Source organism: Aquarana catesbeiana, linkage group LG05 (genome assembly GCF_042186555.1).
Source record: "Aquarana catesbeiana isolate 2022-GZ linkage group LG05, ASM4218655v1, whole genome shotgun sequence".
Classification (NCBI taxonomy): Eukaryota; Metazoa; Chordata; class Amphibia; order Anura; family Ranidae; genus Aquarana; species Aquarana catesbeiana.
This window is the reverse complement of record NC_133328.1, coordinates 607,779,531-607,800,921: the sequence shown is the minus strand read 5'-3', so window position 1 is coordinate 607,800,921 and position 21,391 is coordinate 607,779,531. Positions and strand designations below refer to the sequence as shown.

General features: G+C 43.6%; 1 protein-coding gene across 2 annotated transcripts in view; it reads right to left on the bottom strand.

Moving 5' to 3' along the window:
* FAM91A1 (family with sequence similarity 91 member A1) overlaps positions 1–21,391 on the bottom strand; it is a 108,103-nt gene that overhangs the window by 32,320 nt on the left and 54,392 nt on the right. Inside the window, exons 8-13 of one of the 2 annotated variants that reach the window (XM_073632220.1) lie at positions 20,514–20,576; positions 14,039–14,145; positions 9,324–9,362; positions 6,783–6,895; positions 3,576–3,694; positions 172–284 (exon numbers count right to left, since the gene is read on the bottom strand). In XM_073632220.1, coding sequence (XP_073488321.1) covers positions 172–284; positions 3,576–3,694; positions 6,783–6,895; positions 9,324–9,362; positions 14,039–14,145; positions 20,514–20,576 — 554 coding nt within the window. The remainder of the gene's footprint in view (positions 1–171; positions 285–3,575; positions 3,695–6,782; positions 6,896–9,323; positions 9,363–14,038; positions 14,146–20,513; positions 20,577–21,391) is intronic. The other variant, XM_073632221.1, reaches the window with a different exon arrangement.

Here is a 21,391-nt window from a genome sequence, read left to right as displayed (position 1 = left end):
CCAATAAGAACTATGAAATTTAAGAAAACAAAACTTTTGTGAGATAAAACAGTGTTGACAGAATAAATCACTGATGATAAATAAGAGATGTTTATCTCCGATGTCTCTGTAATGAAATTGCAGCCTAGAGAGAAGACAGATGACACATGTAAAAGGCAATAAATGTCTTACTGGTGACAGATTTCCCATCATCAGGAAGGCAGTGAGAGTTGAATCGAATAGGAAGGCGATACGTTTGGTGTGTCCGCTGGTTAGGTTCAGGCTGCTCACACTGCACGTGTCTGCTGTCACAACAAAGAACGGTATAAAAACTCAAAAAGAATATTTAAAGTGCATTTGAACCCAACAAAAACACAAATTTAATATACTGAATTTTTTCAGGCTTTTATTCCTATAAGTTTACCGGCTGACCTTGCTAGAGTGAAAACACTGACTGTGCAGTGGAACCTTGGATTACGAGTATAATCCATTCCAGGAGAATGCTTGTAATCCAAAGCACTCACATATCAGAGCGATTATCCCCATAGAAGTCAATGGAAACAAAGATAATTAGTTCTGCATTCATTTCTATTACATGCAATACCGCATGTGGCCAGAGGTGTGTGGGGGGGTGCCGGAGAGCCTCGGATATACTCAGTGACAGCTTGGCTGAACTCGGAAAGCCTCGGAAACACTCGGGAACAGAATATTTCTGAGTGCTTCCGAGTATTTCTGAATAGCTCCAAACCGTTTCGAATGCCCCCCGGCACCCCCCCACCTCTGGCCAAATGCGGTACTGCACACCCCATTAGCTTGAACCCTGCTCGTTTTTCAAGACAACACTCGCAAACAGTCAGAATTTAAAAAAAAAAAAGTTGCTTGTCTTTCAAAATGCTCATTAACCGCGTTACTCGTAAACCAAGGTTCCACTGTATTAGGTTTATGGTGGAAAAGCATTGTCACCATAGCACAGAGAATGTTAGAACTACAGAACACCTTCAGCCTCTCCTCTGCATAAAACACAGGGGGGGGGGGGCAGGGCAATCTGTAGTCCACAGAAGAGAACTAAGAAGGTGAAAAAACTTTGTTTTATATTAAAGGGATATTAAAGGGGTTGTAAACCCCTGCAGCCACCCCAGAGCCCCCCTTTTACTTACCTGAGCCCGGTCTTTCCAGCGACGGGGACGAGCACACCAGATCCAGCCGGTGTCTCGGGTCCTGATTGGATAAGATTGATGGCAGTGCAGCCATTGGCTCCCGCTGCTGTCAATCAAATCCAATGATGTGGGAGCCAGGGGGCGAGTTCTGCTGTCTGTGTCAATAGATGCAGCAGCAGGACTCTGGAGCACGCCCACACGAGTGCCCCCAGGGAGAGCAGCTCTCCAACGGAGCACTCGAGAAGAGGAGGAGCCAGGAGCACCGCTGAGGGACTCCAGAAGAGGAGGATCGGATGTGCAAAACCTGCACAGAGGAGGCAAGTATGACATGTTTGTTTTTTTTTTAAAAAAACAAATCTTTAGATATCCTTTAAAGGTTCATCTTTTTTTTTTTAAATAACAAACATGTCATACTTACCTGCTCTGTGTAATGTTTTTGCACACAGCAGCCCCAATCCTCCTCTTCTCGGGCCCCCCACCACCGCTCCTGGCTCCTCCCCCTTAACCAGTGCCCCCAATAGCAAGCCGCTTGCTATGAGGGCACTGGTGCAAGCTTGATCCCGAGCCCCGCTCTACCTGTCCAAAAGACACATAGAGCCACGTCTCGGCCCCACTTTTTCCTTACTGGCTGTGATTGACAGCAGTGGGAGCCAAAACCAATAAGGAGAGAGAGACCTGGGACAGCTGAGGATCCTATGCACATCGCTGGATCGAGATTGGGCTCAAGTATGTATTAGGGGGGCTGTGGGGGGGAGCAGCACGAATGCATGATGGTAAAAAATCTTCAGCCTTTACAACCACTTTAACATTCAGTTTTAACCGCTTGCCGACCAGCCGCCGTCATTTTAGGGCGGTAGGTCGGCACGACCCCGCGAGCCGTCGTAGCTATATGGCGGCTCGTGGGTTCGGGGATAGCATACGCATGAGCCCGCTGCACAGCGGGGGGCGCCGATGCTCGTGGCCGATGGTTGCAATGACCCCTGGCCACGAGCGATCGCAGGCACGAGAGGGCTAATAGCTAGGAACCACCATCCGTCACTTCCTCTAGGTCAGTCCCCTCCCTCTACAGTTAGAAACACAAACAGGGAACACAGTTAACCCCTTGATCGCCCCCTAGTGTTAACCCCTTCCCTGCCAGTGACATTTTTACAGTAATCAGTGCATTTTTATAGCACTGATCACTGTATAAATGCCAATGGTCCCAAAAATGTCAAAAGTGTCTGACGTGTTCGCCATAATGTTGCAGTCCCGATAAAAATCACAGATCGCTGCCATTACTAGTAAAAATAAATAATAAATAAATAATAAAAATGCTATAAATCTATCCCCTATTTTGTAGACGCTATAACTTTTGCGCAAACCAATCAATATACGCTTATTGCGATTTTTTTTTTTTTTTTTATCAAAAATATGTAGAAGAATACATATGGGCCTAAACTGAGAAAAAAAAATTCTTTTTAAAAAAAAAAAAAAAAAAAATTGGGATATTTATTATAGCAAAAAGTACAAAATATTGCTTTTTTTTCAAACTGTTCGCTCTTTTTTTGTTTATAGCGCAAAAAATTTAAAAAAACGCAGAGGCGATCAAATACCACCAAAAGAAAGCTCTATTTGTGGGAGAAAAAGGACATCAATTTTGTTTGGGTGCAACGTCACATGACCGCGCAATTGTCAGTTAAAGCGACGCAGTGCCGAATCACAAAAAATGGCCCGGTCATTCAGCAGCCAAATCTTCTGGGGCTGAAGTGGTTAAACAGAAGCAAATTTTTGTCTTGCACTAGCTTTCTGTAATATCCAGTAAATCAGGATCTAAGTAGGAGAGGGAGAGGTGTCACTGTAAACTAATATAAGGCTGTACTGCATTGAACAGTGGGGTAAATCTAACAAATTACCTTGCTGATTGGAAGAGAGGGCACAGAGATGACCTCATCAATGAGCTGCTACTCCTGCGCTACCCAAAAAGTTTTGTCCAAGCCTTATTAGTTTAACAGCAGAGGAGAAAAGTAAATGGTCAGGACCTGAAAATGGAATCTAGATTAGAAAACATTCAGCCCATGTGTATGTCGGATGAGCATACCAGCAGCCGACCGACCCCGATCAGCGCTCTCAGCCAATGGCAGAAAATGCTAAACAGAGTGTTTTGGCGGGGGGCATCCCCTTGTCAGAACACAACAGCTCAGTGAGGGAGATCGCTGTACTAACTTTGGATGGTTAGTACAGCAGCTCTGAACGGAACTGACAGTTTTGTTTTAGCAAAAAAAAAAAAACTTGTAGTGTGTACCAGGCTTAAGAAAGCCATCTGTTTTTCCAGAAAAAAATGATGGAAGAAAACGATTGGTTGTTCTCGGGGACACATTTCTGCATCTCAGATGTGTTTGTATATGGTATCTTAGGCCCTTTTCTCATTCATAGGCTATAATAAACAATAGGCCTTCTTACCTTGGTCTTCCTGGCTGGTGGTATCTGTATCAGTGGCTGAAGATGCCAGATCTTGTACGGGACTTTTGTTCTCTGTACTCTCCCAGGACAAAAGCATCTTCTGAGGGTCTAAAGTGCTTCTGTGAATTATAAAGTGCACACTCTGTAGTTCTGATCTCAGTGAACAGAGTCGGTGGTGGATTTACTAAAAGCAAATAGACTATGCACTCTGCAAGTACAGTAGTTGCTCCAGATCTTAGTAAATGAGATGAAGTTCACTTTGCAAATACCCAATCATGTGCAAGGAAATTAAAAAAGAAACACCCCAAAAAAATGAATGTTTTCTTGCACATGATTGGATGATAAACATCAGCAGAGCTTTCCCTTCTTTACTAAGCTCTGGAGCAACCGCACTTGCAAAGTGCACAGTCTATTTGCCTTTAGTGAATCAACCCCACGGTGTCAGTTTAATAACATGTGCAAAATAAGATCAGACTTGCATTCTAGAGCAGCCCAAAGCAATTCTACCAATGTCTTGATTTCAAGTGAACCTGTCTGATCTATTAAGGGTGTTCAAGCAAATGACACTTCTCTAGTACCAGCACATTGCCTGCAAGTATCCATAGTGATACATAAACTTGGTGGCAGGCATCACCTCTCCCAGAGCCTTACCATTTACCAATACAATGTAAACCTGGCCATAGATGATCATAATGCGGCTGGTTCAGCAGGGTCCAGCCGAATTTCAATCCATGTGTGACCGCTCCCGCTCGACAAAAGTTGGTCTATTGATAGACTGAATCTCGTACAGTCCCTGCTGAATCGGCCGAGATTCGACCCGTCTATGCCCAATTTTAGAGTCTCCACTGCCAATTGAGCTTCTGGCACTGAACTTCTGGAATAGCTGGGGAGAGATTTAGTTTAGTAAATAGGTAGAACTTTGCTCAAAATCAGGCCTACGTTGAGGCCCTGTGTCTAGTATGTAGCTATGATCCAGGAGCTGGTTTAAAAAAAGATATAGGATTTCCAAAAATATTTTTAGGCACCACAGGCATTTGCAATAAGATTTGTTTGAGCACATTTTTTCATTTTACCCCCTTCCTGACCAGAGCACTTTTTACTATTTGGTACTGTGTCGTTTTAACTGACAATTGCGCGGTCACGCAATGTGGTACTCAAACTAAATTTGCATCCGGATACTCAAGCTGGCAAAACACAGCTTAAATTTCAGTCAATTTCTGCTAAAGCTGCCAAAACTGGAGCTGTGGGTGGACCCATTCTTTTGGATGGGTTGCGTTTGGCAGGTAATACCACCACCAAACACGAGCCGTCGTATATATTTTGTGTGTATTAACATGACCAGTGGCCATGTTAATTTGTGACAGGGTGGTCAGAAACTGTAAAACTGCGGATATTTTTTACTACCCTGTCCGCACGTGTAAATAAAATCTCTCCCTTACCTTTAAAAGCAAAAAAATACAAAATAAAATTGATTTAGTTTCAGCCTCAACCGGAAGTGACGTCATGACATCGCTCCGGTCCTCCAAGGCCATAGAGGCGATCACAGCGGGAGCCAATCAGCGTGTCCGGCGGACGCACCGATCGTTCTCAGGAGAGGCAGAACGACGGTCTGCCTGTGTAAACAAGGCAGACTGCCGCTCTGTGAGAGGGGAAGAGGGAGATCTTGTGTTTCTACTAAGCAGGAACACGGATCTGTCTTTCCTCAGTCAAAACACCCCCCCCCAGGGACACACTTAACCCTTTGATTGCCCCTGATGTTAACCCCTTCCTTGCCAGTGTCATGAGTACAGTGCATTTTTTTTTAGCAGTGATCACTGTATTGGTGTCACTGGTCCCTAAAAAGTTTCACTAATGCCACATACACACAGACAGACTTTCCGACGGACTTTTGAACAAACGGACTTGCCTACACACGATCACACCAAAGTCCGACGGATTCGTACGTGATGACGTACGACCGGACTAAAATAAGGAAGTTGATAGCCAGTAGCCAATAGCTGCCCTAGCGTGGGTTTTCGTCCGTTGGACTAGCATACAGACGAGCGGATTTTTCGACCGGCCTCGAGTCCGTCGGAAAGATTTGAAGCATGATTCAAATCTAAAGTCCGTCAGATTTTCGACTGGAAAAGTCCGCTGAAGGTCCGATGAAGCCCACACACGATCAGATTGTCCGTCGGACCAGTCTGGTCGAAAAGTCCGCTCGTGTGTATGCGGCATTAGTGTATGATTTTTCCGCTGCAATATCCCAGTCGCGCTAAAGACAGCTGATCGCTGCCATTACTAGTAAAAAAACTGAAAAGTCCATAAATCTATCCCATAGTTTGTAGACGCGATAACTTTTGCGGAACCTAATCAATATACGCTTATTGGCATCTTTTTTTAACCAAAAATATGTAGCAGAATACATATTGGCCTAAGTTAATGAAGAAATTCGATTTTTTTTTTTTAATTATTGGATATGTTTTATAGCAGAAAGTAAAATTTTTTTTTTTTCAAAATGGTCGGTCATTTTTTGTTTATAGCGCAAAAAAAACCCAAAAACCGCAGAGGGGATCAAATACTAAATAATAAAAATGCAGGTGAGATATCATGCCTAGGTGTCTGTGGGTCACATATCATGCCTAGGTGCCTGCAGGTTAGATATCATGCCTAGGTGCCTGCGGTTCAGATATCATGCCTAGGTGCCTGCGGGTCAGATATCATGCCTAGGTGTCTGCAGGTCAGATATCATGCCAGGTGTCTGCAGGTCAGATATCATGCCTAGGTGCCTGCAGGTCAGATATCATGCCTAGGTGCCTGCAGGTCAGATATCATGCCTAGGTGCCTGCAGGTCAGATATCATGCCTAGGTGCCTGCGGGTCAGATATCTCGCCTAGGTGCCTGCGGGTCAGATATCCTACTGAGCACACCAGAGATGGCAACATTTGGGCACTGAAACCTGCAAATATCAACCACCTCCCCCAGTCCTGTCTCAGCCCCACCTCCTTTCTGTATTTCCTGTCTTACAATTGGTCCCAAGACTGTGATGGGTGGCTTGGCTGAACAACAGCAGGTTGTAACAGTGTCCTCTGTACTGTACTATTCACACTTTAATTTTTATACATTTTCATTTTTGTTCTACGGATGTCCCTTCAGAAATGAAATGTATAGAAACAAAGAGAGGGAGACAGTTCATATGCAGTGTAAGATAAATATGACAATAGTTACTTCAGTCTATTTACAGATGGGACATTCCTCCAGGATGGGTGCAGCTGATCCGGATTTATCACTTGCCCCTTTTTAAGGGCGAACCCCAACCGGCAATACATGGAGACGGCATTCTAGAAACAAAAAATTAACAGTATACGTTTTACTCTGGAGAATTCGGACAGTTGTAAAGAGGTCTTATCAGAACAGATATCAGGCTGCCTTCTTGCTCTGGAAGTGGCACTAGTTCAGGGCAGGAACCCTACTGTGTATGATACAGCACAAGCCTCATCTACCTTGCAGCTAGCACAGCTTTTATGAGTCTACCAGGATGGGAGTGCCAGGCAAAAGCCATATTAAAGTGGTTGTAAACTGACACCAATGCTGAGGGGTTATTATTGCATCCACTGACACCAATGCTGGGGGGTTGTTTTGTTTGCATCCACTGAAACCAATAATGAGGGTTATTAATGTGCCCAGTAACAGCAATGCTGGGGGTTATTACTGCATGCACTGACACCAATGCTGGGGGTTATTACTGCGTGTACTGACACCAATGCTGTGGGTTATTACTACGTGTACTGACACCAATGCTGGGGGTTATTACTGCGTGTACTGACACCAATGCTGGGGGTTATTACTGCGTGTACTGACACCAATGCTGGGGGTTATTACTGGGTGTACTGACAACAATGCTGGGGGTTATTACTGCGTGTACTGACACCAATGCTGGGGGTTATTACTGCGTGTACTGACACCAATGCTGGGGGTTATTACTGGGTGTACTGACAACAATGCTGGGGGTTATTACTGCGTGTACTGACACCAATGCTGGGGGTTATTACTGGGTGTACTGACACCAATGCTGGGGGTTATTACTGCGTGTACTGACACCAATACTAGGGGTTATTACTGGGTGTACTGACACCAATACTAGGGGTTATTACTGGGTGTACTGACACCAATGCTGGGGGTTATTATTTTGTTTACTGACACCAATGCTGGGGGTTATTTTGTTTACTGACACCAATGCTGGGGGTTATTTTGTTTACTGACACCAATGCTGGGGGTTATTTCTACTGTGTGCACAGATACCAAATTTTGGGGGTTATTTTTGTATCCACTGACACCAATGCTAGGGGTTCTTGTTGTGTCCACTGACACCAACTCTGGGGGTTATTTTGTTTGCATCCGGTTTTTAATCTGTCCATTAACATCAATCTTGGGGGTTAATATTGCGTTTACTAAGACTAATGCTGGGGGTTATTACTGTGTCCACTGACACCAATGCTGGGGGTTAATATTGTGTCCTCTGGAGACCAAGGCTGTTGGATTATTATTGTGTCCACTGACACCAATGCTGGGGGTTATTTTTGGGGCCACTGACACTAATTCTGAGGGTTATTATTGCCACCACTGACACCAATGCTGGGCATTTTGAATTTTTGAATGCAGCCACTTACACTAATGTTGTGGCTCATTTTACTTCCACTTCCTTCAGCAAGCATTATAATACACTGGAAAAAATGCAGCAGGACTGCAATTTTTGGGCATTGAAGTGACATCTGAAAATGTTGACCATTCTCCATGCAAAATTACATCAGAATCTCCTTGTGTGAACTTCCATTTTTTAAATCTCACTACAAAATATCATTGGAAGTCAATCAGGGCTTTGACTGGGGCAGTCTACAACCCTCCATTTCTACTTTTTGAAACATTCCTCAGAGAATTTTCTAGCGTGCCTTGAATCATTATCTCACTGAAATAGTCGTTTCTGGTTCAACTTCAACTTTTAGACACATGACCTTCGTCATACCTATACCAAAACACTTTCACTTATATATTTATCAGAGAAAAAGAGAATAAGTTCATGGTCAGGGTTTACATAACTTTAACAGGACCCCTTTAAACAAGCACATTTTTAATCATCTAGTGATAGGAGAATCAGATTATTAAAAGCAATCCCGTTTTGGGTGACTCCGAAGGAGGAGAACAGACAAGAATCACTAATGAAGTCAATGGGTGGTCTGAAAATAGGGGGAGGGGGAAATGCCCCCCATGCAATTGTTGTCAGAATACCACCCTTACAGACAGCTAAAAAAAAAAAAGATTATTGGTGTCATGCTGATGGCTCTGCCAAGTAGCTTTGGACCCAGAATTATGCAGGTCAATCATTACAAGAATTATGAGAGGTCAATCAGCCACAGCTCAAGGAGCCCCTAGCAATCTCTGGAGGAACATTAGGGTTCCATAGAACTCTATTCGAGCTATTTAAGAATGGCTGGTCTAGAGGGTATATGCTATGTCACTTTTTATCAAGTCTGTTAGAACACATACTTCTTTCTGAAAACTGTTAGTGAGCCAATTAACCAAAATAATCCAGCACCCCGCTAACAGGACACATTTAATACAAGAACCACCTGGAGAAAAAGCCCCAACGGTTACAAAAATGTTTTGCTAGCATGCTTAGGAATCTTATGAGTTCTTTCTACAAACTGTGTTTGGATGAAGACAACAGGCAAAGTTAGTGGGGGTCCTTTTTTTGTTAAATAAAATAATTACCTTTACAAGAGACAGGTCAATCTCCAGGACATTTGCAAGCTAGAAAACAAAGCAGAATGTGCAATTAAAAAATGTGCTGAATACAGAAGGCTGCATATTATTTTGTAACCCCCAAAAAAAAGATCCTGGTCCCTTATAGCAAATTAAACAGCACAGTGCTTGTGCTGTCTAACCTGCCCCAGTCTAAACTGTAAAAAACCTGCCACTTCCTGTGTCCCCCTCTCTGTGCTGACCACGATAATCAGGGCTACTGAGCCCTGACTACCATGGTCAGTTTGCATCCCTCTGTCATCCGCAGCCATCCTCTATCCCCCTCACCCCCTCCCTCTCTGTCAGCTCCGCCCCCCCCCCTGCGATTAGTAGAAATAAAAGATTACACGTGTACAGTACCAGGCTGTCTCCCAGAGGTTATCCGCTACCACATCCAGGCATCTACTACCCCTCTGCAGGCTTGATGCACAGTTGGGACAGGGGATAATTCCCAAGTATGTTTGTATAGTTCCGGCTGTGTCTTCCTCTGTGGGAGTTTGGACCCTTGGATATGATCCTTTTCTGTGTAAGATACCTTTTGCCCCTGTTCCAATGATATTCGATTCCTGGCTAAGATTGAGTGGCCACTCTGGGAATTTTTTGTAACTTTTTTGAGAATGATCCATACATTGAATATTACAGAAAACGCTTTGGATGTTTGTACATGAGGCTCAACTGGATAAGAAGATAGTGAGATTCGTTCTTCTCTTTTTTGTCTCTGTGCCTTTTTTGTGAAACCTTGATCGTGTCTTGAAGAAGCCTCACTGCGAAACGCGTAGACACACAAGGGCTCACTGTACAAACTATATCATCTTACATGATTTTTAAAGCTTGTGAATTTTTTTTAGACACTATGTAACCTCCTTTTTTCGGTAAATATCAATTATGTTTTCTACTTCTCCACGGTTTCCATGCCTTTAAAGTCTGATCCTAGACTACTCTTTGAGTACCCTTTTTTTTCTCCTCCCTAATTGACAGATGTGGTGTTGTGAGTGCTCCCCTTTCCCTGTTCCATATAACTCTAAAAAGGTATTTACAAGCTTTGTTTTCATAAAACACTAGCCATGTGTGTTATAGCTAGTTATAATAGAGGGGCTGGCAGTGACATTCATGATTGTGGTAACAACCACTTTAAAGCTGAAATTCAGGCAAATATAAAAGACACATATTAATGCAGCTCCGTTTTTCAAGAATACTTGAAGTTGATTTGGTATCAGCCTATTGCAATTCCTATACAGCACAGCTCAGATTAGGGGAGGGAGTAGCAGCACAGGTAGTTAAATGGTTGTGCAGCAAGGTTCACATACTAACAAGAGACATGCAGATTGGAGGAAAGGGAAAAGTGACAAAGAGATGAACTCATCAGTCTGCTGTTTCTCCTTTCATGGTAACAGACTGGGGGAGGGACAAGACCTGTAAGTAATACTTAACCGCAGCAGAGAAAAAACAGGTCTCCTGCCCAGACTGAGCTGTGCTGTGTGGCAGAGCTGTGCAAGTCTCAGGTCTAGATGGTCAGAAACACAAATCCTTTGTCAGGTTAAACAGTTCCCAAATATGTATTGTCTGTTCCAGTGACAATTGTAAATGTAGGATTGTTTTAGTTACTGGGACAGAGAGGCTAAATCCTCCCAGCTGGGGATGTTCTTTTCCTCCCATACGTCATCCAATGTATGAAAAAAAAAAAAAATATGGCTAAACTAAAACCTAATTTGTTTTCAAAACTGAAAGGAAGTCCAGACTTACACAAAACACACACACTTACCACTACTTATTAGGTACACCTTGCTAGTACCAGGTTGGACCCCCTTTTGCTCTCAAAATTGCCTTAAGGCCCCTTTCACACTTATACGACTTGTCCCATGATTTTGTACTGCAAAATCGCATGACAAGTCATTCTCCATGATTTTAAATGACTACCATTCATATTGGCACGACTTTAAGTTGTGCCGACTTCAAAGTAGTCCCTGCACTACTTTGGTCCAACTTCCATGCGAGTTGATGTCCATAGACCTCAATGTTAAACCCTCAAGTAGCATGCAAATCATACCTGAATAATATAGACACGATTTCAGTATGACTTTGTAAGCACAAGCAGCTTTTGTAAACCCCAACCCTGTAAAGTCGTACAAAGTAGAACTGATCCCAAATCGCGGCAAAGCCGTACAAAATCGCGGTAAAATCACGGCAGCGAAATCATGGTGAAGTTGCACAAGTGTGAAAGGGGCCCAATTCTTCGTGGCATAGATTCAACAAGGTGTTGGAAACATTCCTCAGATTTTGCTCCATAGTGACATGATGGCATCACGCAGTTGCTGCAGATTTGTCGGTTGCACATCCATGATGCGAATCTCCCGATCTGGTGACTGTGAAGGCCATTGGAGTACAGTGACCTCATTGTCCAGTGGTGAGATGATTGGAGCTTTGTGACATGGTGCATTATCCTGCTGGAAGGAGCCATCAGAAGATGTGTACACTGTAGTCATAAGGGGATGGACATGGTCAGCAACAATACTCAGGTAGGCCGTGGTGTTAAAACGATGCTCAATTGGTAAAGTTGCGCTAATGAACTAAACAAAAACGAGCATATAGCAAAAGTCCATTAATGAAATATTTTTGTAGTGAAATAATCCAGTGATCCTAAAAAGTCTTCACCACCATCCAACACCTTGAAGAGTGATCCTGTGAATTAACACCACCACCAGAAGCTGAAGGGCTTACCAGATTAAATGGACCCCTCATTATAAAAGGCCGTAAATGCCTGTGGCTCAATACCCAGCCAGGGCCTTTAACTCCAGTCAGTCTTCTAAATTGGGACATCAATACTCCCCATAGGATGATCACAGGAGTGCACCAAAATAGAAAAGACTCCACATAGAGTAAAATCTTCAAAACTTTAATATACTCGAATAAAGATTGCACTTACAAGATCGTGGTAAAAAAAAAAAAAAAAAAAAAAAAAGGGACTTAATTTGTATGCGTAGGCCGGCACACATACATAAAACCCGACCTTCCGGGACACGGGTACAACGGTGACGTCAGCGCGTTGCTCAATTGGTACTAAGGGGTCCAAAGTGTGCCAAGAAAATATCCCCCACAAAATTACACCACCACCACCAGCCTGAACTATTGGTACACGGCAGGATGGATCCATGCTTTCATGTTGTTTACGCCAAATTCTGATCCTCCATCTGAATGTCGCAGCTGAAATTGAGACTCATCAGACCAAGCAACGTTTTTCCAATTCTCTATTGTCCATTTTTGGTGATCCTGTGTGAATTGCAGCCTCAGTTTCCTGTTCTTAGCTGACAGGAGTGGCACCCGGTGTGGTCTTCTGCTGCTGTAGCCCATCTGTTTCAAGGTTCGATGTCTTGTGCGTTCATAGATGGTATTCTGCGTACCTTGGTTGTAACGAGTGGTTATTTGAGTTACTGTTGCTTTTCTATCATCTCAAACCAGTCTGCCCATTCTCCTCTGACATCAACAAGGCATTTTCCTCCACACAACTGCCGCTCACTGGATATTTTCTCTTTTCAGGAACATTCTCTATAAACCCGAGAGATGGTTGTGTGTGAAAATCCCAGTAGATCAGCAGTTTTTGAAATACTCAGCCCGTCTGGCACTAACAACCATGCCACGTTCAAAGTCACTTAAATCCTCTTTCTTCCCCATTCTGATGCTCAGTTTGAACTTCAGCAAGTCATCTTCACCACATCTAGATGCCTAAATGCATTGAGTTGCTGCTATGTGATTGGCCGACTAGCAATTTGTGTTGCCAAGCAATTGAACACGTTTCCCTAATAAAGTGGCCAGTGAGTGTATAGTCTACTTTGCTGAAAATTGCCTTCTTTTGTATCCTGGCTGGTTCCCAAACAGCTGCGCCCCCCCCCCCCCCATTTGCGGGTGTCTCCTTTAGCTAGCTGGTTGCTAAGGGGACGCCCGTGCATGCTTGTTCCCAGGCAGGGCTGTGTGCATCTATTCAAACATACAGCACCCGGAAAGCCACGCCCCTTCTCCCTCCTCACAGACAGCTGCAGGAGCCTCCCCCTACCCTCACTGTTTCCTTTACAAAGCAGATGCTCAGAGAATGGTGCAGACTGCGAAGGACCCTTCGGCGGTGACATGGGGCAGTAGACGTTTGGGGACAGAATGGGTGTGTTTTAATCATTTGCTGGCAATGCAATAGGGTAACAAAAAAAACAAACACTAATGCCCCGTACACACGGTCGGATTTTCCGATGGAAAATGTGTGATAAGACCTTGTTGTTGGAAATTCCGACCGTGTGTAGGCTCCATCACACATTTTCCATAGGAATTTCCGACACACAAAATTTGAGATCTGGTTCTCAAATTTTCCGACAACAAAATCCGTTGTCGGAAATTCCGATCGTGTGTACACAATCTCGACGCACAAAGTTCCACGCATGCTCAGAATCAAGCAGAAGAGCCGCACTGGCTATTGAGCTTCATTTTTCTCGGCTCGTCGTACGTGTTGTACGTCACCGCGTTCTGGACGTTTGGAATTTACACCCAACTTTGTGTGACTGTGTGAATGCAAGACAAGTTTGAGCCAACATCCTTCGGAAAAAATCCCATGGATTTTGTTGTCGGAAAATCCTATCGTGTGTACAGGGAATTAGGGTTTAGTGCTATGTATTTTAAAAATGAAAATAAGAGAGTCAACCTACCTCTGCCACATTAGTATGTTCATCAATAGACACAAATATCTTATAAAGAAGAGTTTCAAAGTAGTCTCCTTGCAGCCGGTTCATCACAAACCCTTCAAGGGGAGGCACTGAAAAGACATCATCATCTCGGAGTTATTATTCTGAAGGAGACACTTGGCATTTCACTTTAAAGAATTAATCTAATTTCACAAAAATTAATAACTAAAAAACACACAAGCTGTGTCCAAGTTCCTGAGGCCTGGTTCACACTGATGGAAACAATCTAACACTGCTTGCAATGGTGCCCGTTCACATCAATACAGCGCAGCTGCGATGCAACTTTGGGAAAACGACACCGGCGGGCAGAGCCGGCAGGGAGGTCTGGGACATCGCAGTGCTGGAGTGAAGGCAAGCATAGTTCTACTTTAACCACTTAACCTCCAGAAGATTCCCCCCTCCCCTTTGTGACCAGGCCATTTTTTGCGATACGGCACTGCGTTACTTTAACTGACAGTTGCACAATCGTGCGACACTGTACCCAAAAAAAAAAAAAATGATGTAATTTTTTCCCACAAATAGAGCATTCTTTTGGTGGTATAAGATCACCTTTGCGGGTGTTTATTTAAAAAAAAAAAAAAAAGACTAACAATTTTGAAATAAATGTAAAAGACTGCTCAGCGAGTACAGATTAGGCTTAGTATAATATATACGGGTACCCTCATCCCAAAACATAATAGAAAATTGGAGTGAAGTGGGGCATCCTCTTTAATTTGTACTTTAGTGTATTTTCCTTTCTTAATCTCCTGAAGAAGCAGGCAACCACGAAACATGTCGAGAGCCTGGTAGATTGTGTGGTCTGCGATCGGTGTCAAAATTTACATACAATATGGCACCAACATCCCATTTAAATGAAAAGAGAACATAGAAGAGATGTGGGACTTTAAAGGTGCAAATCATACAAGACAAAGATGTAAAAGGAAAATATATACAAAATTTTATTAAATGAACTACATCAATGAAAATACATGCAGTATACTCATGGCCTGACAACCCACACCTACACTACTTCTTGAGCAGCTTCTCAATCAGAGGCGGCTCCCCTGGTGGTTGTGTAGGAACCGCCTGGGATTCCAACTTTCTATTTTTCATGTATTGTATTTTCATATAATCTTTTATTTATGCATTGTTTTAATATGTACAATGTTTGTAATAAAACCTTTTGTTTTTAACACCATGTAATTTGCCAATGTCGTCAGACGGTACCATGAAAATCCCGCTGCCCCACTTCACCCACTTTTCAATTTTGAAATAAAAATAATATTTTTTACTTTCTGCTATAAAACATCCAATAAAAAAAAAAAAAAAAAAAAAATCGAATTTCTTCATAAATTTAGGACAATATGAATTCTGCTGCATGCTTTTGGTAGAAAAAAATCCCAATAAGCGTATATTGATAGGTTTATACGAACGTGATATTGTCTACAAACTATGGGATATATTTATGGAATTTTTATAATTTTTTTACACTAGTAATGGCACCAACATACGACTTATAGCAGGACTGCAGTATTGCGGCAGACAATTGGACACTAATTGACACTTTTGACACTTTGCAGGAACCAGTGAAACTAATACAGTGATGAGTGCTAAAATATGCACTGTCACTGTACTAAATGACACTGGCTGGGAAGGAGTTAAACATCTAAGGTGACCGAGGGGTTAACTGTGCACCCAACTACTGTTTTTGTGTACACTGTGTGCTGCAGTCACTAGGGGAAGAGATCTATTCTTTGCAGGAACACAGAATCCACCCCCCTCCCCCGTCAGAACTGAGGTATGCCTTGTTAACAGAGCCTTGAAAAAGTATTCCTACCCCTTGAAATGTTCCACGGTTTATCATGTTACAACCAAAAACGTAAATGTATTTTATTGGGATTTTATGTGATGGACCAACACAAAGTGGCACATAATTGAAAGTGGCACATAATTGTGAAGTAGAAGGAAAATTATAAATGGTTTTCAATTTTTTTTACAAATAAATATGTGAAAAGTGTGGGGTACATTTGTTTTCAGCCCCCCTGAGTCAATACTTTGTAGAACCACCTTTTTCTGCAATTACAGCTGCATGTCTTTTTGGGGATGTCTCCACCAGCTTTGCACATCTAGAGAGTGAAATATTTGCCCATTCTTTTTTGCAAAATAGCTCAAGCTCTGTCCGATTGGATGGAGAGCGTCTGTAAACAGCAATTTTCAAGTCTTGCCACAGATTCTCAATTAGATTTAGGTCTGGACTTTGACTGGGCCATTCTAACACATGAATATGCTTTGATCTAAACCATTCTATTGTAGCTCTGGCTGTATGTTTAAGGTCGTTGTCCTGTTGGAAGGTGAACCTCCACCCGAGTCTCAAGTCTTTTGCAGACTCTAACAGGTTTTCTTCTAAGATTGACCTGCATCCCCATAACATGATGCTGTCACCACCATGTTTCACAGTGGGGATGGAGTGTTAAGAATGATGTGCAGTGTTAGTTTTCCACCACACCATGTTTTGCTTTTATGCCAAAAAGTTAAATTTTTGCATGTTTGCTGTGCCCCCCCACACGACTTCTCGCAAACTGCAAACGAGACTTCTTATAGCTTTCTTTTAACAATGGGGTTGATTTACTAAAGGCAAATAGACTGTGCAGCAGTTGCTCCAAAGCTTAGTAAATGAGGTAAAGCTTCAGTTTGCAAAGAATACCCAATCATGTGCAAGGAAAGTTAAAAAAAAAAAAAAAAAACAGCATTTTTGTCTGCACATGATTGGATGATGGAAGTCAGCAGAGCTTTTGCTCATTTACTAGGCTCTGGAGCAACTGCACTTTGCAAAGTGCACAGTCGATTTGCCTTTAGTAAATCAACCCCAATGACTTTCTTCTTGCCACTCTTCCATAAAGGCCAGATATATGGAGTGCACGACTAATAGTTGTCCTGTGGACAGATTCTCCCACCTGAGCTGTGGATCTCTGCAGCTCCTCCAGAGTTACCATGGGCCTCTTGGCTGCTTCTCTGATGAATGCTCTCCTAGCCCGGCCTGTCAGTTTAGGTGGACGGTCATGTCTTGGTAGGTTTGCAGTTGTGCCATACTCTTTCCATTTTTAGATGATGGATTGAACAGTGCTTTGTGAGATGTTCAAAGCTTGGGATTTTTTTTTATAACCTAAACCCTGCTTTAACCACTTCAATACCAGGCACTTAGACACCTTCCTGCCCAGGCCAATTTTCAGCTTTTAGCGCTGTCACAATTTGAATGACAATTGCGCGGTCATACAACACTGTACCCAAACAACTTTTTTTATCATTTTGTACCCACAAATAGAGCTTTCTTTTGGTGGTATTTGATCACCTCTGCGGTTTTTATTTTTTGCGCAACAAATAAAAAAAGACCGAAAATTTTGAAAAAAAAAAAACAAGTTTTTCTTTGTTTCTGTTAACATTTTTTGTAAATAAGTAAGTTTTTTCTTCTTCAATGACAGGCACTCATATGGCTGCACTGACGGGCACTGATAAGGCGGCACTAATGGGCACCGATGATGGACACTGATAGGCGGCACAGGTGGACACTGATAGGTGGCACTGGTATGCGGCACTGATGGGCACTCATAGGCGGCACTGATGGGTACTTATTGGTGGCACTGACAGGTGGCACGGATGGGCACCGATCGGTGGGCACTGATGGGCACTGATAGGTGGCACAGATGGACACTGATTGGTGGCACGGATGACATTGATGGGCGGCATTGCTGGGCATCACTGATTTATAATGGTGCCAGTCAGTGCATATTTGTGGGCACTGATTGGCACATTTTGGGCATAATTTGCACATGTGGATGGCCATGGGGTACATACCTGGCCATCCACATGTTGCCCGCTTCCCTGGTGGTCCTGGCTGCTTCCCTGGTGGTCTAGTGCGGGCATCCGAGGGGGGGGCTGCGCTGATAAACATTGTTCACTAAGGTTCCCTAACAAACCTCTGAGGGCTTCACAGAACAGATTTATACTGAGATTAAATTACACACAGGTGGACACTATTTACTAATTATGTGACTTCTGAAGGCAATTTGTTCCACTAGATTTTAGTTAGGGGTATCAGAGTAAAGGGGGCTGAATATAAATGCACGCCACACTTTTCAGATATTTATTTGTAAAATATTTTAAAAACCATTTATCATTTTCCTTCCACTTCACAATTATGTGCCACTTTGTGTTGGTCTATCATATACAATTCCAATAAAATACATTTACGTTTTTGGTTATAACAGGACAAAATGAAAAAATATTCATACCCCTTGATATTTTCCACAAGGCACTGTAGATAGGCATATCTCAGTTCTCTGTGTATTCACCGATGATAGGTGGGTAGTGGAGGACATCGAGTGCCTGGCCCATATTGTCACAGCATAAGCAGCCCCCTCCTGCAGGCGGCACTCACTTTAGTGATCCGGCGCACAGCGACCGCCCTGTAGAAATCAAAGTGCTATAGGACGGTCAGCAAACAGGTAAAACATTCTAAAAGTATCATAGGCAGCAGTCTCTATAACGTTCAAAAAATAGATCTGCGGTGGATTGCTCTTTAGAGGGCGGTGGAGCAGTGGCTGGCAAGCATACAGGAGGAAATCCTGCCACCTACTGAAAGCCTGTTTTTTGTTTTTTTTGTTTTTTTTTGTTTAATGTCAAGGGGGATTTTGTATTTCAATTCCACACAGCAGCTGCAAGCCAAGCATTTGGCTTACAGTTGCAGTGAGGTCACTTTGACCTCAAAAGTTGGTGCTGTCTGTAAAACTGAGTCAAATTGTGTACCACCAATTCCAGCTGCAATGCTAAGATTTAGGTGGGTGGCAAAAATGCTGATCGACCTGCTTTTATCATCCCCATCAATTCCCACGGAGCTGTTGAAAGTAAATGAGTAATGCAGACAAACAACATTTTTCCAAAGACAAAGAGTTCAGCAATTAAAAAAATAAAAACATAATTCTGCAATAACAAGATACAAAAGCACAGAGGCCAGACCTATAGAAGCTTACAGTCTAGAGCAGAAGGGTCTCCAAACTATGGATCTCCAGTTGTTCAGGAACTACAATTCCCACCATGCCTAGTCATGTCTGTGAATGTCAGTTTTACATTGCCTCGTGGGACGTGTAGTTCCGCAACAGCTGGAGGGCTGAAGTTTGGAGATAATGGGACTAGGACACAATATGAAATGAACAGTAAGCAGTATATAAGCGTGTGTCCGTTAGCTGTGGAGAAATCTGGCGCCTTTTTGGGTTATTGCCCAAAATTTTTGCGCCTTGGGTTATCGCCCAAAATCTGTGCGCCTTGACTTATCGCCCCAAAATCTGTGCGCCTTGGCTTATTGCCCCAAAATCTGTGCGCCTTGACTTATCGCCCCAAAATCTGTGCGCCTTGGGTTATCGCCCCAAAATCTGTGCGCCTAGAGTTATCGCCTCAAAATCTGTGCGCCTAGGGTTATCGCCCAATATCTGTGAGCCTTGGGTTATCGCCCAATATCTGTGCGCCTTGGGTTATCGCCCAAAATCTGTGCGCCTTGGGTTATCGCCCAATATCTGTGCGCCTTGGGTTATCGCCCAAAATCTGTGCGCCTTGGGTTATCGCCCAAAATCTGTGCGCCTTGGGTTATCGGCCAAAATCTGTGCGCCTTGGGTTATCGCCCAAAATCTGTGCGCCTTGGGTTATCGCCCAAAATCTGTGCGCCTTGGGTTATCGCCCAAAATCTGTGCGCCTTGGGTTATCGCCCAAAATCTGTGCGCCTTGGGTTATCGCCCAATATCTGTGCGCCTTGGGTTATCGCCCAAAATCTGTGCGCCTTGGGTTATCGCCCAAAATCTGTGCGCCTTGGGTTATCGCCCAAAATCTGTGCGCCTTGGGTTATCGCCCAAAATCTGTGCGCCTTGGGTTATCGCCCAAAATCTGTGCGCCTTGGGTTATCGCCCAAAATCCGTGCGCCTTGGGTTATCGCCCAAAATCTGTGCGCCTTGGGTTATCGCCCAATATCTGTGCGCCTTGGGTTATCGCCCAATATCTGTGCGCCTTGGGTTATCGCCCAATATCTGTGCGCCTTGGGTTATCGCCCAATATCTGTGCGCCTTGGGTTATCGCCCCAAAATCTGTGTGTCTTGGGTTATTGCCCAAAATCTGTGCGCCTTGGGTTATCGCCCAAAATCTGTGCACCTTGGGCTATCTCCCCAAAATCTGTGCGCCTTGGGTTATCGAAATCTTTTCTGTTACATGGATTGATGAGTTTGGTGTGGAGGAACTCAACCAGCCTTGCACAGAGCCTTGACCTCAATCTACACTAACCCTTCCCTAATGTGCATGATTTGACCATTTACTTTATTATCAACCAAAGAAGAAGGTTATACTGTATATCAGCAAGAGCATTACATTATTCATGTAGAGGAAGAATAGAAATACATTCCTGATTTAATTGGGTACTTACCCGCTATACAACTGTCATCTGAGATTGGTACATCAAGATATATGAATCCTTTATTATAAAGGCCTAAAAGACATGGAATGATGTTTGTTAACACCAAATGAGAGGAAGAACAGACTACAAATCAAAGAAAAGCAAGATTTAGCACAGGGCTACCACAGACCGCAGTTGTTGCTCACCTCCTGCTGTGCGGCCATGCCAATGTCCCCTCTCCCAGCTTCTCCACCCACCCGGCCGATGATGTCATCCTATCAGCAGGGCAGGGGGCGGGAGGAGCTGCAGACTGGAATGGAGTTAGAGTGCCTCTCCCAGCGCAGTCCCCTTTATACCACAGTGCCCCCTTTACAGAGCAGTCCCCTTTATACCACAGTGCCCCCTTTACAGAGCAGTCCTTGTTACCTTAATGTAAAGGGGGGCTGTAATGTGAAGGGGAATTGTGGACACTGATATAAAAGGGGGGAACCTGTGCTATAAATGGGGGGGTTGTGGTGTGAAGGGGGCCTGAGGACAGACCCCATGAATATCCCCCAACCCGTTCACCACAACCACACACGCCTCACAACCCCCCCCTCCAGAAAATTGGCTGCCATGAAACCGGTCCCTGGTGCCAAAATAGTTGGGGACGTATAGATTTATGGACTTTTTACATTTTTAAAATATTTTTTACTAGTATTGGCAGCGATCTGCGGTTTTTAGCGAGACTGCGACATTGCGTTGGACAAATTTGACACTAAGTGACACTTTTTGGGGACCAGTGAGACCAATACAGTGATCAGAGCTAACAAAATGCACTGTCACTGTATAAATGACACTGGCAGGGAAGGGGTTAACATCAGGAGCGATCAAAGGGTTAAATGTGTGCCTAGGGCAGTGATGGCAAA